The sequence below is a fragment of the Triturus cristatus genome, chromosome 3_2, assembly GCF_964204655.1.
Source record: "Triturus cristatus chromosome 3_2, aTriCri1.1, whole genome shotgun sequence".
NCBI classification, from domain to species: Eukaryota; Metazoa; Chordata; class Amphibia; order Caudata; family Salamandridae; genus Triturus; species Triturus cristatus.
The window spans coordinates 514,243,554-514,261,728 of record NC_140584.1 but is presented as its reverse complement, the minus strand read 5'-3'; the positions used below and the strand labels follow the sequence as shown (position 1 = coordinate 514,261,728).

At 39.5% G+C, this 18,175-nt stretch overlaps 1 protein-coding gene across 4 annotated transcripts in view; it reads right to left on the bottom strand.

The window, feature by feature from the left end:
- Positions 1 to 18,175, bottom strand: part of TEAD1 (TEA domain transcription factor 1) — a 447,887-nt gene that overhangs the window by 53,028 nt on the left and 376,684 nt on the right. For all 4 annotated transcript variants that reach the window (XM_085648201.1, XM_085648198.1, XM_085648200.1 and 1 more), the window contains 2 exons: positions 17,602 to 17,726; positions 6,890 to 7,063 (listed from right to left, as the gene is read on the bottom strand). In XM_085648201.1, the coding sequence (XP_085504327.1) occupies positions 6,890 to 7,063; positions 17,602 to 17,726 (299 nt within the window). The remainder of the gene's footprint in view (positions 1 to 6,889; positions 7,064 to 17,601; positions 17,727 to 18,175) is intronic.

The following is an 18,175-nucleotide window of genomic DNA, read 5'->3' as shown; positions in this document are numbered from 1 at the left end:
CTCTTTGTGATAATTGTGTCTGCTGTGTCGTGTCTCTTTCTTGGTCTGCAGTCTCCCACCTGTGGTTTTTGCCCCTACAACTACCTGGCTTTGATATTTGTCTTATTATTTGCTGTCCTCTCTCTCTGTCATTATAGTATGTCTCTACTTTCTGTCTCTACAGCTCATGTCTATTCCTTTATCTCTCCTGTCACATAGCAGAGTTTGCCTCTGCAGTCTCTGATACTTATTATGCAGTTTCCCCACTCTGACCTATTGTAGTCATAGCACTTTTTCTCTAACATTTAGCTTTGGTGCACAGCAGTTGCGTTGATGTATAAAATGGCTAAAAGTCATTGACAACACCAATAGCTCTTAAACAGTCTGAACTTATTGGCTTTGCCAATGCTTGTTCTAATTTGGTATAAATCCGTTCAGTAGTTTGGAGTTATTAAAGAAAAAAGAATTTATGTAAATTTAGGGTTACAAATCCTCCGCTGATCCGACAGATCTCATGGTGAAATCTGGTTGGCTGCTAACACTTCAACCAGTAAGTGTTGGCAGCCATCTTGGGACTGGGACTCAGGCAAGTCCAAGGAACATTTTTGTTTTAAAAAGACAAGGGGCAGGCCCAAAACACACATATACCCCTAGCGCACCTGCCCACTTACATGTGCGCTGCAAATTTCAGGGTGCATCCAGTTGGGCCTTAAGCCCAGAGGCATCCTTTGGTTTGGATTTCCTAAATTGCTATTTCCTATTAGGAAATCACAGTTTAGGAAATGCACACCATTTCCTATTTTACCCATAGGTTGGTAAGCAATAGCATTTCCTATTTGCAATTCCTACTTTGTGAATAGCTATTAGTAAATCGCAAATTTTGCACATACCATTTTGCATTTCCTAGATTAAGGAAATGCAAAATAAGAGTTTCGTTCATCTGACCCAAAGAAACAATCAAGATATGATTTCTTTTTAAATGGAATTGATTGTAAGCATTGTGTAAAGCATACATAGATGATTCCTACTCAATCACAAGTTCTGCTGTTGAATTACAGACTCCCACAAGCCCTGTTTTTGACAGAATGTGAATTCTACATTTTTAGCACTATCACATCCGCATCACTGCACTTTGACATTTGATCATCACAATTGTCAGTGACAGCTGTACTGTGGTATCATTACCAATTCGATTGGGTTTAGTTTGGATTTTATATTGCATTATTTCTGAGGAAACCAGCATGTAATAAATTATTGATCACTGTCAGTGTCTGTTTAAAAAATGGTATTTTATAATCTTAATTTTGGCCTCATTATATAGCCTTTATGTTTAAGTCGTCCATACTTTTAAGCAGTTAATAAGGAGTCCCTGGACAACAGAGATTTAACATACTGAGGTCTAACAGGCTTCTGAGACCAGCCTTGAAATGTGTCTTTGTCATGAAGAGAGTTAGTTAAGCCTATGGTTCCTCTTACCCTGGCACATAATTTAGGTGCATCACTGAGCGAGGAGTATTTTCACTTCCAGAAGATCATACTGGGCTCGCGTGAGTGAAGAAGCACAGAAGATCAGTTGCAGCATGAATCTATTATTCAACACTGAAAACATCCCATACCTCCAAGTTTATGCCATTCAACTGATAAATGTGTAAAGAAAATCGTCAACCAAGTGGGTGAAGTTCTCCATGTGCCTGGATAGGGAGTTCAAATATTTTCCTAATTGAAGAAAGAAGGGGTTTAAAGACTATGGAGGACTTCTGCTGCTTTCTGATCTGGTCATTTTCAATGACCCATGTGGATGTTTGCAGTGAATGAAAGTGAAAAAACATTTTGTACTAAGCACAAACTTTTTTTGAAGAAGGCATCTGGAACTTGGAATGGCTCTGAGGCTACCATAGTGGAGAGTACAGGTATGGATTAGTGGAAGTGGAAGAGAAAAATAGTGCCACTCTGTACCAAGACGTTTGCCTTCACAACTGCCCGAGATTCATGTCATGAGCAGTGGTATCTGGAGCTCAAGTGCTGTATAAATTGTCAGCCTGCCTGTCTCAATTTAGGGAGCTCAGGAAGAATGTCCATCAGGAACTGTGGGAAAAATGTGGCTGCTGTCAATTCTCCAAGCTGTGCTCAGCATACCAGTATACAATAGCACTCCTGATCGCCTGAAAGATCTGGTGAGCGAATACCACTGTCTGTACCCTGATCTCTGCTGCATTCAGAGTATCCTCCAGAGACATACATTCAGACTATCATAGCTTCCAAATTCTCCTGGGAAAATTTGGACAATTAATTCTTGTCAGTGACTTCATTCTTATCAAGAGGACTTCTGTCTGAACCCACTGAGGAGTTTGAGATAAAGAGGAAGGAAAGAAGGTGTGTGTACAGGTGTAAAAATCAAAGATTCTGTCAAATCAGTCTATGAGCTGCTGGCAATTGCAGCAATCAAACATTACAGGGAAGCAGAAGATATATGCCCATAGAAAGTGTACCAGCATCCACTTTTGATTAGTGGCTCTACTTTAAGCACCCATCTCTAGATGAAGGTTACCGTTAACAGTCTTTCATCGTGTCCCTGGAGCACAACAAGAGGGCCAAAATAACAGAAACCATGTCCTGTGCCTCCAGGGTCTATTTTCATTTATCCTGAAAGTTATGCACTGAACCATCAAGCGAGTGCAGTAAATTGATCTCAATTTTAAGTCATTAGTCAGATGACCCTCCATACCAGGGTAGTTAGCTTGTAGTGAGAAAGATCTCTTTTTGAGATGCCTTGGGGGCCGATTGTGACTATTGCAGTCTTTGACCGCCATACACGCAGTGGCACAGTGGTAATGGTCCTTGGCCGCCGCATTACAAGGCGGCTTTTAGGACCGGCCACAGCTGCACCGGCTGTGCTGACTGCACCAGGCAACCTCTGTTCCCTGGCCGTGGTGCAGCGCAGTGGGCCTATATAATATGCAAGGCTATAATGAGTTTCCCTCTGCCAACCATTCCATGGTGGGCTCACCACCATGAAAAGACTGGCAGAGGGGAAACAAAGGGGGCCCTCAAGAGCCACCATTCCCCCGTTGCCATCCCCCGCCACCATGGGGATGCATTCAGGGAGCCACAACATGTGTCCCCCTGTTTGCATGCACCCTAAGTTCCAGGGCGGCCGTTCTGGAACTTCTTTTGGTTCCCCCTGCAGTGCCCATTTTCAGGGCACCACCATGAGAACTGCAAAAGAAAAGACGAAAAAAGCCTGCCAGACATGAGTTCAACTTGGAATCTGGCAGGCGGTCCCTGCACGGATTTTGTGTTGCTGAGCTGACGCAGAGAAGGCGCAGAGCAGGCACAGATCAGGCGGAGCACCGCCAAATTCCTAATCCCCCCTTTGTTCTGAGAATTCTGACTTTATCAAATTATGAAAATAAACTGCAAACACGCTGTGCTTTTTTAATGCAGACTGAAACCCCTCTAATGCCCCCAGAACCATCCAGCTTGTGAAATACTTGCACCATGGTCATAAGGTGTTTGAACAGACAAGAAGTCTCTCATCCTGAGACCAGTGGGAACAAAAACAAACCAAAGACTACTAAAAGTCCTATTTGCTTAAGTGCTATGAACTACTGAAAATTCTGCAGAAAAGAAATGGAAAAATTGGGGCCATGGATTAATTGGATTAATTGGAATTACAGGTGCACTGTGGGATAGATAGGTGTAAAATTTGACATCAAGGATGCTTGAAACACATGCAATATAAACAGACAAGATGTGTGTCAGCTTCAGACATTTATACTTCACAAAAGCAGCATTCTTGGAATACTGTCATCAATGGCATGCGTGGACACAAGAAACAGGAGACTGAGGAAACTCAAACTGTGAAGCCACTTGTAACATCTTCAAGATGAATAAGAAAGCTGCACTGTGGAAGTAAACCAGCACCTAAGAGACCAGACCCTGTATTGCAATTGCACCAGATACACAATCATTTTACTCTTGATCTACAAAATATAATCTCAGGCCTGGCGTATAATATGTTTACCAATGAAAAACCCTCAGATTCGATAAATCTGAGGATTTGGCAACCCTAAAACACTTTTGTAATTTACTAAATCCAAATAACGATTTGGAAAAGGTTTTTTGAACCTTTGTTCTATTATTGACCCTCAATCCGTTCGCAAAACATTAATATTTTACTACCAATTTAAAACTGATGGTCAGCCACTCGTAAATGGGAAGGAGTGGCTAGGGGATCCCTTCCACTTTTAAATGTTCAAAACCCTGTTTCCATGGGGCCAGTGCCTACTTCTAAAAAAAGGCATGTTTAGCTTTTCACTTTTTTAAATGCGTCTCGATTTCATTTTAGGAAAACGGGCTGCATTTAACAACAAAAAAAAAAGATTGCTTCATGTGAAAGCAATCACAGACATTGTGGTTTGCTGACCCCAACAGGCCACCATGCCTATGACTTTAGCCAATCGTAGTAGGTCGCAATTTACGACCTGCCTCATCCAAATTAATAAGTTGGATAGAATTGTGTCCCAATGTGATTCCAATGAGTGCAGAAGGCATTCAGTACAGGTGAACCACAAAAGATGGAAGAAGGGGAACTTTTGTAAACCCAGAGCTAGAGAGTTAAAGTGGAATACAGTTCACTTCGATAATGGCCATTAGTTTACATAAAGCGGTTGCAGGGGCTGGCAGTCACACAACATGCAAATATCGCAAGCAAATAAATGTGTCCCTGACGTTCTGCGCCCCATGGCATTTGAGGTGAAAAAAGACAGCCTCCTTTCTCTCTCGGCTTTCTTTTCATATACTTGCATGCCGGCTCAGACACATTTGTCTCCCGGCACAGAGCACATTGATGCACAGTTTTCGTGAGTGGGTCGATAATGGAACAAAGGTTCTGTTGTGCAATACAATCACACTGCCGTTTTTGTTTGCATGCACATAAATGGGTTCTTTCATTGTAAAGCGCACTGCCAAGTCCAGTACCAAGTACAGTACCCCTTTTTCTATGAAAACGGAGGAAAGAGGATTTGCATAAAATGATATCCATCAAAAACAATAAAGGACTCCTCATATAAGGGGTTTTATGACAGACACATTCAGAGATAAAAACCTTTGATAAACCCAGCAATAAAGACAAAGGAGATTAGCTGTATGCATACTCCAAACTTATTTTAATAATTCAGCAAGGAACGGCACATTCAACGGTCCACTGTTCATAATCTTTCTTGGCAAGTAGCACGCTTGGTTATTTTGAAAAAATATGGCATTTTTCAAACAACCTAATTTAATTTCCTTGTATTATGTAAATGTATTTATCCATTTTGATTTCTGGCCTGATTTTAACTTCAAAGGAATCTTAAAAGCTTGATCTGTTTTTAATTTTGTCTAGTTTGAATAGCGAAAGCCTGGCCATTTAAGTATTCACTCGAAATAATGGCTAATATTAAACGTCTTCAAATTATTTGCATCCAACAAAGCTATAAAAATAAAAGAACATGTGCATAGCTGTCATATGGCCTCATATTATGGGAGACAATTTGAGCGAAGCTGATCTTTATACAAAATTATCTGCCCGCTGCAACATGCGTAACATTAGAAATATGACACTGCAAGTCTCATAATGCACTTACTTAAAAAAAAGCCAAAGCTTGTGCAATGTGTTACACTTAGGGCACAGTCTCACAGATTGCATGTTACAAATACTTTAGACGTTGAAACAACTTCCCTAGACATGAGGCCTCTGCAAAGTGACTCTACTTTACAGCACAAATGTTATCTATTGAATTCTGGTTTTGGTTACATACCTTTTTTAACAACAAATGCTGATGAGCATTTGCCATGGCATAAACAAAATATGCAGATGGGCATAATGTATTATGCTATTTATTACTACTGTAATAGGGAGGAGCGGGAAATTATTCCCCTCTGGAGGAATCTCGTGAGTTAAGGCCCCCATCAGCACAATGGTAAAAAATAGCATATTACTTTCTGTACATCTGCATACATATATATAGCACACTGTTCATAAAGGGGTAACGACCCAGCCAAGCAACCAGGGGAGAGCATGTTTTAGGGCCCGATTATGAGTCTGGCGGTCTGAGGACTGCCAGACTCGTGGTGGCGAGGCGGTGGCTGTCCAGCCACCACCGCACCGTCGGTCAGACTGCCCCATTACGAGTAGGGCAGCCTGACCACCCTTTGACCACCGATGCTGCAAGGAAACCACTGCTCCCTGGAGGTGGAGTGCCGGTCAGAGGTCACAATATACTGGGGGGAACCGCCGGGGTCTCACCAAGCATATTATGAGTTTCCTCTCCTCCGGGGTTTACATGGCAGTTACTCCTCCATGTAAACCTCCTCCACTTGAGCATGCACACAGGGAGGCATAACATATGCTCCCCTGTGGGCATGAACAAAAGTTCCTGCACTGCATGGGCTTTCGAGTCTATGTCGTGCAGGAACCTTGTGAGGGGTTCCCATTGAGGTGTCTTTTTCAAAGGCACTGCAGCCTTTAAAAGAGGCATCACCCTGGAAACGCCACGCTGCCGGCCAGACTACAAATAACTTGTAATCTGGCGGGCGGCGGCGAGTCTTGACGGTATAGGCATCAATAAGAAACACATGAGCAATCAGAATGTACTCTAAAAACAGATATTTTTCTCAATTTTGGTGATCGCATTTCAATTATCTCTGGGAAAAAAACAATGTAGCAAATTTATGAGAGGTTCGAAATGGTTATATTTATCGAGAGTTTTCTACATGTTAGAAACTATACCTAATATGAAAACACAAACACCACGACACTATGAAACTTAGGAAAGTGTGGGCATTTGTTTATATACATTTATATACATTTCCTGAAAACACATAGTAAAAAGAGCAGCATACAAAATGATACACAGACTACACTTACCCAAAATTTTACTAGGAAAAATGCATTTTGTGGTCCTTTGCCAAAGAGTTCTTTTAAACCGCCTTTCTTCTCAGGAAATTTATCATAAATTTGACGAATATCTACAGATTCAATTAGTGGATCACTGTATGAGTGGCTGGACTGCCCGATGTGCACAAAAAGATGTTTGTTGTACTGCAAGAAAACAAATTGAAATACTTATAACCACAGGATTACATTGAATTATTTTGTCTTTACCAAGGTACACTCCGGAGAGATGAAGTCAAAAATTCTGGAGAGTTACTGGGCATATAAACTGAAGCATGTTTGTCGCTTTAAAAAAACCAAAAACGCAATATATTGACACAGTAAGAAAAAGCGCTTAACCTGTGACAAAGGTAATCTACAGTTGGGCCTACGTACAATTTCCCATGCTGTTATCTATCCCTCATCCTGAGAATAAAATTACCTGTACACCTTCAAGTTAATCAACCTTTGGTGGTCAACTATGGAGGAAAATGTAATGGCAGGAAATGACTGTGAATGAGCTCAGGAGAAATAACACTAATAAAAAGTTTCAATTATGGTAATTAACACATTAAAAAACTATATATTCCTAAAACAAACTTTGATGTATATCTTCAAGCTTGTAAATCAGAGCAACCACAAACAAACCAGTGAAAATAAAGGAATGCAAACAAATGGAATACCCACAACACAAATTCAAATTACGAGATAAAAGCCATACTATAAACTTTTTAAAATAGTTTATAAAGGAAATCTACCTTGTTTCAAAATAAGTCCAGCAGACGTTAACGTGGAGACACCATAACATTTCAAGAGGTAGGGGTAAGGGAGTGGTTCCCCACTTATTTTTTTTTTTTAAACTCCACCATATATAGTTTCCCTTCTGTAAAAGTAGAACACGCTGGAACTGTGTTTAATTTGCCTTTTTTTTTTTTTAGGTCCTGTTATTTCAGAAGAGTTACTTCCATTTAGACCCACAGGATGAGTGCGCCACATAGAAGCCTGGTCTCAAAATTTGCAACAGTTCTTGTTATGCTTGGTAAACAGTTAAACTGAAACTGAACCATACACTTTGCAAATAACGATGAAGGGATGTATGTCCATGTGTATATTATAGGGACGGTTTACTCATGTAGAATGAACTTAGGGGTTGCACAAGAAATGTTAAGTGGCTGGAATACAACAGAATATATGGGCTTGATTCACAAAGGTAAATGTACACTTTAGTGTAACATTACAATTGCTTGGAATTCAAATGTGATTTACAAGTAGTATCTTTAATGAGTGCAGAGTCTCTGCAAATACAAACATCTATCTTATTATGTGCAGAGACCACACTTGTAAAGATACTACTCGTAAACCCCTTTGTGAATAGCAAAAAATTGTAAATTTACCCAAAAGAGCAAGTTTACATCTGGTATCACTTTTTCTGTTTTGCCCTACTTGGAAAAAGAACCAAGAAAAAGATAGGGAAAAGTGTTTTTTTTTCCAGAAAAATTGAAACAGTACACAGATTGACAAAGGTAAATGTACACTTTTGTATAACATTACAATTGCTGGGTATTCAAAAAGTGATTTACAGGAAGTATCTTTAATGAGTGCGGAGTCTCGGCAAATACAAACATCTATCTTTTTATGTGTAGACACTCCGCACTTGTAAAGATACTACTTGTAAATCCCTTTGTGAATAGCAAAAAATTGTAAACTTACCCAAAAGAGCAAGTTTACCTTCGTGAATCAGACCTGTACAAGGTATCAATGTTTCTGTTATGACCTGTTTGGAAAAATAACCAAGCAAAAGTTAGGGAAAAGTGGTTTTATTTTCCAGAAAAATTGAAACGGTACACATTTTCATTCATGCAGTATTTGCAACGTTCGAAAGTGGGCGCTGCGAGACTAGAATTAAAAGAAAAACTGTATGGGGCTGGACTAAACTCTGGATGAAAATGAATGAATGAATGAATGAATTTTGGGACTTCTATAGCGCATGGCTGCCCGGAAGCGTCCCAGCGCTGAGATTGCAGACAAACACCTGAGGGTAGAAGCAGACGGGGAGAGGGGAGAGGTTATTGCGGAAAGAGGTGGGTTTTGAGAAGTTTTCGGAATCTCATGTGATTAGGCTCAGACCGGAGTTGGATTGGAAGAGAATTCCAGAGGGTTGCGGCGATCACCGAAAAACGGCGTCCACCGGTTCGAGCTCTTTTAATTCGTTGGACCTTTGCCAAGTTGCCCTGCGCTGATCGTAAGGGTCTATTAGGTAAGTATGGGCAGATCATAGATTTCAACATTGGGGGTCCTTGAAAATGACAAGTATACTTTAAACATTACTTTATGCCGATTGAGAACAGTAAATTCTTCATCTACAGTCAGGACGTGAATGTTTCTGACTAATCGGAGGTAAGTAATAGTTTTAATGACTGTTGCATTTCCAGATGTATTTAGAGTAACACTTGGGCACAGACTTGAATGGAGCAAAGATGTTTATTGTACAGTTCTAGGTAAGGCATGGTACAATGTTAGGAATAGCTAAGAACATTAGCTCTATTCTGTATTCTGTTTTCTGAGTTCTATTAAAAGAGCAGGTATTCCAAGGATGACAGTTGGAGGCTGGCTGGCTAGGGGATGGTTACACTAGAGAAGATAAAAGGCATTTTATAACTTACCTTTGTATACTGTGTTATTGGAGTAGGGTGCAAGGACTGGCGACGAGGAGAGTCAGCAACTACAACTCTTTGAGGTAGCATTGAACCCATTTGAAATTCGGGTATCCGAGGGAGGCAGTTGACGAGGCATTCACTTGAAGAATCACAGGAGGTGGTCAAGGCATGACTAAGTCAGACTGCAGTGAATTCTGGATGTAAGCGGGAGTGTTGGACCCGCTCTAGTCTTTAATTTAATAATATTGCAGCACAATCACTGGCACAAGTACAACTTCCCAGCATGAGCACAGAATCCTGAAGCGCGTAGTGCTCATACACAAGCACTGTGTCTTGAAGTGTGTGGATTTGCACAGACTGTAATGTACATCACATACGTGGGCACCATCTTGGATTGGGCTCACATTGCACAGACAGTGTTGCGCACACCATATTAAACACTATTATAGGTTTTTATGTGTACGCCTTACGAACTGTGGTGCAGTCAATCAGTGATCCGCTCACCAAAGTCATCTATATTTTCGATTTAAGCGATCATAAGCAACTTTTATGTGGAGACCGTCCCCTTTACTTGTCAATAATGGAATGATACACACTGGTAATGACTATTAGTTTAGAGAACCATTGTTATCTAAACTTAGCTTCCACAGGAGCATATCAATTGAGCATGTAAATAATAATGATATGCACACCAGGAGTAATTTTTAGCATGTCGGAGAGACTGTTAGTGTTGCTGAGCATATCACCTGAACATGTGAATAACGGTGATATGCACACCAGGAGTGGCTGTTAGTGCATTATTTTTTAGCATACTTAATACTACTGTTTTATTTTAATTGGTGTTGTGTAACATATTTTGGAAATACCTTGAATAAGTGGCTATTACTCTGGGGCAAATAATCAATATGCAATCGCAAAGTTCTATGTTTTACACTCAAAATGAAAATAATCCGATTGCAGAGTTTGTCTCTAGGCTGAGGGAGCTATCGGTTAAATACAAATTTGGAGTAATGACAAAGGAATTAATTAGTGCCCAATTAATTGTTCAATGTAAGAGTAAAAAATGGAGCACTTGTATATCATGGCTTTCAGAAAGGTCTTCAGGCTGCCATTCTCGACAAGGCGTACACTGATCTGACTTGAGTTTAATTTAACATCAATGGACATAGAATGCAAAAAAGATATAATGAAGCTGTATCACCATGTGATCAAGGCTAGCCCGGGCACCTTGAGGGAAGCACTTCAAATAATCTTCACGGACAAAACTAGTCGATGGGCTACGTACCTTGATTCAGCTAATAAGACACTATGCCTGTCAGCTGACCACACAACGGTATTTCAACTGCCAACGGCTAGCCTAAAAAACCTGCTAAAAAACAGGGAAAGATCATCTCAAGGAACCAGGACATAGAAACGATCAGAGCCATCCGTGGCGCAGAGGTCCTTGCCAAATCCCATGAAGCCACTCTATGTCCAACATACCTGAAAGCCGGTCTGGGCAGACAAGCTCTTCAAAACGTTCTGAAGATCAGGCTGCTAACTTTACCAATAAAGGACTACAGGGCACATTGGAAATCCACACCAGCTGGAAACAGAGGATGTCGCCTGTGTCAATATCACACAGAATCAGCAGAGCATGTCATCTGTTGCTGTCCAGCCTTGGTAAGCCCGAGGCATAAATACTTAAGGACAATGTTCAACCAAAATAAAGTAAGAACATGCAAGGAGACATTTACGTACATATATACTACGACAGTACCAATGGAGCTTGCACGTGCCGGGAAGTTCTTTGCCGTTGCTGGAAAGACTTTATGTCAAACTCAATGAACAAAAAATAACAGCCTAATAATCAATCTACATGCCAACTGTCTTGTACTAAGTCCAATGGTTAAGATCATTGCTATTTTCGCTGAGCAATAATATCACTGCACGTTATAGCCATTAGTGATCGTGCACTAAGCCCAAACAGCTAACATGTACTAATATTAGGGCATTGACTGATCAACAGATGTATATGTTATTAGATGTTTCTTCTTTTAAATACAACCTTATTTTAGATGCTTTTTTACTAATCAATTGTTTTAATTATGAAAGTAACATGCATTGTATTTGTAAATGATTTTAGGTAATCATACAATAAAGTATTCTATTCTATTCTATTAAAAATTCTAAATATTTAACAGTATATATGTTGAACATTTTGTAAATGAACTGCTGCAGTGCAATTCGTGCTCTAAAGATGGTTATACAATATCGTATTGAAAGCTATATCGTAAATAAGGTAAAATAATTTAAGTGTTTCGAAACACTGTGAAAGATTAAACCTGTCAAATATTACCAAGAAACATGAGACATCTGTGCACCTAAGCAAATAAAAATAGATTGGCATAAGGCACTACCGTGTATTTAGTAACTAAGCAAAATTAGACCTCCTTTATTTCAAAGAACAAATTACTTCCTTGTAATGGTAGTTCAGTCCATATGTGGTATTCTCTATAGTGACACAATCAAAATAAATCCTAATAGAGTGGAACCCTTTAAAAAAGACATATAAACCGGTGCATGACAAGCCTGTGCTGCCCCGGAATCAGCTGTTTAAATGCACAGCTGAACAAAAATCCTGTTGTAACTCCTGCTTGTCCCTGAATATTACATTTTGCCTTCAAATGATTTCCGAGATATATTAACAGTCCCTATATACTACACAGAGAAAGGGATGACTGTGCCTACTAATTTTGCTCAGCCTTTAAAAATATGAATTGAGATAACCGACACTATCTGTTGTCATACAATAAACTCTGAGCCTTATTGAGCTATATGAATCCCCCCACTGCTTCTAAACTCATTATGCTGTCATCTTTTGTGAAGTAATTCAGATATGCATTGTGGACAATACAACCAAAGGAAATATGCGCATTATTCAGATTCACTCTTTGTAAACTTTTTGAATCAAGAAAGGGGCAGACAAACAAATGACCAACCAAGAAGAGTGGTGCCAGACGACCAATGACCTAAAAGTGCACATCACTGGTCAGAAAAGTGTCTTGCAATGACTTATTCTAGTCTGCTCTGAGACTTTCTTTCTGGGTGCCTAACATCTGAATGCAATATCGAGCCATACCAAAAGGAAAGCTGGAACTGGAATAACTTATTAGCTGCCAAAAAACAAACAAGTTGGCCAGATTTGCATTTTGGCTGATAAGTTTCAGATTGTTCTGCTGACACAATGCCAACCACTCACAAGCCTACTGAAAAGTTTCCTACGCTCCAGACATGCGTTGCCAAAAACTCTGCCTGCCCTTATTTCAGATCTCAATATCCAGCACCTACTTGAAGCTCAACCTCACCAAAACAGATATTCTACTATTTTCAAAGACCAACAATTCACAACTAGACCAAATCTGGTTCAACAACCTGAACCAGGATGGATTTGAGCCCCCACTTTCACCAAATCGATGGTTTCACCCTAGACACCATAACAAGGATCTCATGGGATGGCAGGTACTAGCTATTTCTGCTGAAGAACATGAAGCCATTTTCCCCCGAAAGTTACTTCAGAACGGCAGTTCAAGCCACTCTTGCATCTGGATGGTGGCAATGCCCTCCTCTATGGCCTCCAGAACCCATACTGACTCCACTTAAAGGCATTCTACATACCACAGCTTGCCTCAGCAAGGGCTGAAGAAATATAACCACATTCCCCCCAGCCCTCCAGCCTGATGGAAAGCCAATGGCTCTCCGTTCCAGCCAGCGCCATCTTCAAAACCAGCTGCATCACCTACAAAGCCATCAGAACCTGCCTCCAAACCTATCTGACTGACAAGCTCCCTGCCTCCGGTTGATCTCAGCACACAATCAGCCTGGAACCCATCTCAGTAGTGACAAAGAAGTGCAAACAAGACAAAAAAAGGAAATGGCCATTGCCAGTTTATGCACCCAGAAGCAACATCCACGAACCCATTGATGCTGCCCCCAACCTGCTCCAATTTAAGCAAGAGAGAGCTTTTGGTGTCTTCAACCTATATTAAAATATTTCCAATAAAACTGTTGTATGTCAAATGTTCATGATCTCATATTTTATGTTATAAGTATGTCATTTCAGGAATTGGTTTTTGCAAATGCCTTACCTTCCCAATTATTCAACATTATGAACATCTGTCTGTTTCTGACTTTCTCTTCATTTAAAATGGGATGAAACATTCCATCACAACTTATTGACCAATCTTCACTGTGCTCTGGGCTATCTACATACCTATAATTACATTTCAATCTGTTCACAGCACATCTAAGAATATGTTGTTATATTGTCCCTCGCTGCTAGTTTACTGGCTTTTTGTTATGACATTCCGTCTTTCATTTTATTTTCATTATATTGTTGTTAAGACCTATAACTCAACTGCGGGGTAAAAAAAGAGAGAAAGAGAGTGAAAGAGAGAGAGAGAGATAGAAAGATATATATATAGAGAGAGAGAAACAGACTTCATCAGTCTACTAACCCTTTGTGGTCTCCTCCTCCTCATTATCTCACTGTGCAAAACTTGTAACACTGTGAATCCCCCCCCCTTAGCTATGATATTTAATTAGTCAACTCTATGAGAGTGTGTGAGTTTTCCCGCTGCCTCCCTTGGGTGCTTCCCCCGTTTGCTCTGTCTTGCAGTGTTCTTGTCTTGACCCCACCCCGTCTCTGTATTGCTCTGTCTTGCATTGTGCTTCTGTGTTTCTCCCCCACAACCTGTGCATGTGCCTACAAAATGACGCAGCCATCCACGTAAAAAAAAAAAAAAAATCAATACTTTAGCCATGCTACACAGTGTGGCTGAAACCCACTGGCAAAGTGAATAGGTCTCATAGGGAAGAGCTATTGGCTTTGCCAATGCTTGTTTTTGTGATTATTTCTGATCTAACCTCTACTGACCTCCTTATGAAGAAAACAAAGAGTGCCCAGCAGCAGCTATCTTTACCTGAAGAAAGTGAAACTGTTACTCTCAGGTAGCTATTTCAGAACAGCAGCTTAAGCCTCATGCTTTTGCATCTCAATGGTGACAATGCCAAGCTCATTGACTTCCAGAATCCACAGTGAGCTCCCTTAAGGGAATCCTGCACACTGAAGTATGTCTCAATGAGGGCCAAACACATATGACCACATCACCTTTTACCTGATGGACCTTGACTGTCTCAGCATGTCAGCCCGCACTATATTTATAAGCAGCTGCATCATCTAAAATGCCATCAGATCCAGCATTCTCACCTATATGACTAACATGCTCACCACCTCCCTTTAAAATAGTCACTTGCTTGTTTGAGTGTATTAATTACTGTACTGCCTACAGTCTACTGGTTGTATGTGTGCTCTATTTGTTGTAGGATATCTATTAGCATCCTTAAAGTTAGAGCAATCAATGTGCACATCAAGTTCGGGGTCTACTCAGGCACCTTTTTGTATTGTGGCTCCCTCTCAGTTTGCCCTGTCGGCCCTATTAGACTAGTCATAAGCCTATTGGCATAGTTCCAAATTCTCTCAATAAATCCTTCATTGTAATTTTCAACTAATGGAGTTGATGGGGCAGGGTTTCGTGGAATGACACCTGCCCGGATTGAACACCTCATTGTGTGAATGCACCTGATTAATTTAGAAAATAACAGTCAAAAGTTGAGAATTTATTTTTCACTAAAAGTTAGACAGTGGGTAAGAAAAGAAAAAGCAAGCGAAAGCATTCAAAGAGTGGAGTTTAATAGTGGAGTTTTATAAAATGATAAATAACACTTGTATTTGTTTTTCCTAGAAGTGTATTTTACTGCTCTGCAGAAAAGACCCAAGAGTCTTTTCAGAATTAACATGTCATATTAGAAATGTAGAAGGGAGAAAAACTGTGAACTGTCCTTTGCAAGTTCCTGATGATGGCTAAGGTTACGCAGAGGAAACAAGATAACTGATTGGAGCTTCCTTGCCGCGCGAAGCATGAGGACATTTGTACTACAAGTTGATACAGGAGTGGGATGAAGAGACGTACAAACCGCGGATGCTTGATACTAGAATTTCCTCTGTTGAAAGCTCATTACAATGTGCAAATTTTAAAGAATGGGACATTTGAAAAAGTTAGGCACGTCGTGAGTGGTGTGATTGAACACCCCTTTTTTGGACCAATGAAATTGAATAATTCTATGAGAGATGATACAATGAGGTTTGGACCTTTAGTGAATCTAAGGTATAACAAGTAGTAGTAAGAAGGTGGGTGTTAGGCACGTTTTCCTTACTTTGGGAGAGGAGAGAGCTTTGTTGCTGTTTCCTAATTCTATGGGCTGGCTGTTGTTCTGCTGATCCTGACTCTTTGACTTTATTCCTCAACTCTTCTTGAGGTGTTCAGCTTACTCTCATGGCCAGAGGGTAACTTTTCAGATTTCTAGAAACCTTGCGATATTTGGTTAGTATGATAATATGAGTTTGCATAAATCTATTTGCAAATGTTTTTATTTCTTTTGTCTCTACGCCTATCCACTTACTCATCGCGCTGACATTTGAGATGTACAATTGATGTTTAATTTGCTAATGTTTTTCCTATGTGATGACCTATGATTCGAGCTGTATTGTACTTGATGAACAAACACATTTATTTAGATAAAGCATCTTGACTTACAAAAAATAATTTTACATTATTAATGTCATTGATTTAGTAATATGAAATGATTATTCTATGGTGATACCTTTAGAAACTCTGATATTGTTTGCCAATCCCTAATTAACTATATAAAGATTAATCGCGAAGACAGAGGATAAATGAGATGAACAAGTTGGTATGATTAGTTTAAACTCACCCAGTGTGAAGGGAATGGTTAGATATTAAATTGGGTCCAGATGATAGAAATTTGTCAGTCCCTAAACGCTGGATCAGAGTAAATGATTTGAAGCTTAAATTATTCTCATTAAGTTGATCAAGTTATGCAGTTCATCAAACAATTGGGCAAGTAGTTTTTGATTATCAACGATTGTTCCAATTTAATATATCATACTTAATTAAATATGCTCTTTGATGTCTAACTCCATGTGAACATTACTGGCAGTCACATGGCCAGAATAAGTCTTATAGACAATATCTCCCCCCAGTTGGCTGGGTAGAGTGTTTATCAAGTAAATTATCGATTCTTCTAATTTAATTCAGAATACATTTTTTTGTTAAGCAATAAGATATTAAATTATTAAAAAGACTCTAACCAAGCTAATAACAACCTACATAAAAACAAACATTTTACAATAAAATGATGTTATCCATTTTTTTAAATAAACTATTTTTTCTGTTCTTTCCTAAAGTAAGATCTCCACCTTAGACACAAAGAGTGCTAAAAACCCAGAAAAGTTGTAATAGTAACATTACAGTCATAAACTTAATTGGAAAATGATCAGTTCCACCGTTTGAGGGGATGGAAACTCTTAAATCTACACCTAGGTGTGAATCTTCACTTGGAAATGGTGAAAACTAAAAAGAAGAGATCTACAACTAGGTGTAAGAGTAAATATACATACCGATGGAGCTACTCATTTACATTTACCTTTGTGAATCATCTGCGATATGAGGATGCAAGCTGTTTAGGGCAAAGTGCCTTAAGGAAGATGGACAAAGCAATCATCAATTGTGAGGCTATGCCAATTATGCATTAAATGTAACGGTGATAGAATGAGGAATATGACATTTTAGAGGACAAATCCTATGACAAAGAGATAGCTTTTAACCTGTAACCTGAAAGTGCTGAGTATAGCTGTCTATGGATAGGGGATGGTAGAACTATTCTGAGAGGAGCATATGGAAAGAGATAATACAGGTAAAAACCATGGATTATCCGTTAAGACAAAACCTTGGATCAGTAAATTTAGTAATTGCATTTGTATGTTGTTATGGTTGTCTGCAAGCCACCACACTAATACTGCTTCCATTTGTAGAAAATGTTCTTTCTCGCATATACTTTCACACTTTAATAGGGCACCCAGAGCAAACTGTATTTAAAACATTCATTAAAACACATATATAAGTAAATGGGTCAGATGACATCACTTACTGAGTCTGGATCTCGCTGTTGCTCTAGAAAAGCAGAGAATTCAACTAGTCTGAGTTTTGTAGTCCCGATGGAGCGGCCCTGCCATGCGGGAACTGATGGTGTTTGTGCTGTTGCAGGTTCAAACCCTGAAATAGAAATTGTCACTTTATATTTCTGTATTTCATGCTGATCACTTATATTATTATCAACTGCATTCCTTTAACATCAGAACTTCCAAAAGAGTGGCATTTCAAGTGTTTGACCTTTCATGTTCAAGCCCTAAAAGATAAATTGTCAACATATTTTTATATTTCACTGTTGATCATCAGTGGTATCTCCAACTGTACTCCTGCAAATATAAGACCATTTAAGAGTACAATTTTACAACTGAAAATTTCATATTTATCTGTGCTTTGGTTTCTAATTTATTAACACACTGAATGATCAGGACTCGGACATTTGAACTATGTCCTTTACCAAAAAAACTCTTCAATTCCTGATGTATAATGTGTTTTAAAAAATGCATCTGTAGTGTTTGTACAGATTTTCAGGCACTTTCACAAGCTCAATGCAGTGGAGGTTCAATCAATCAATC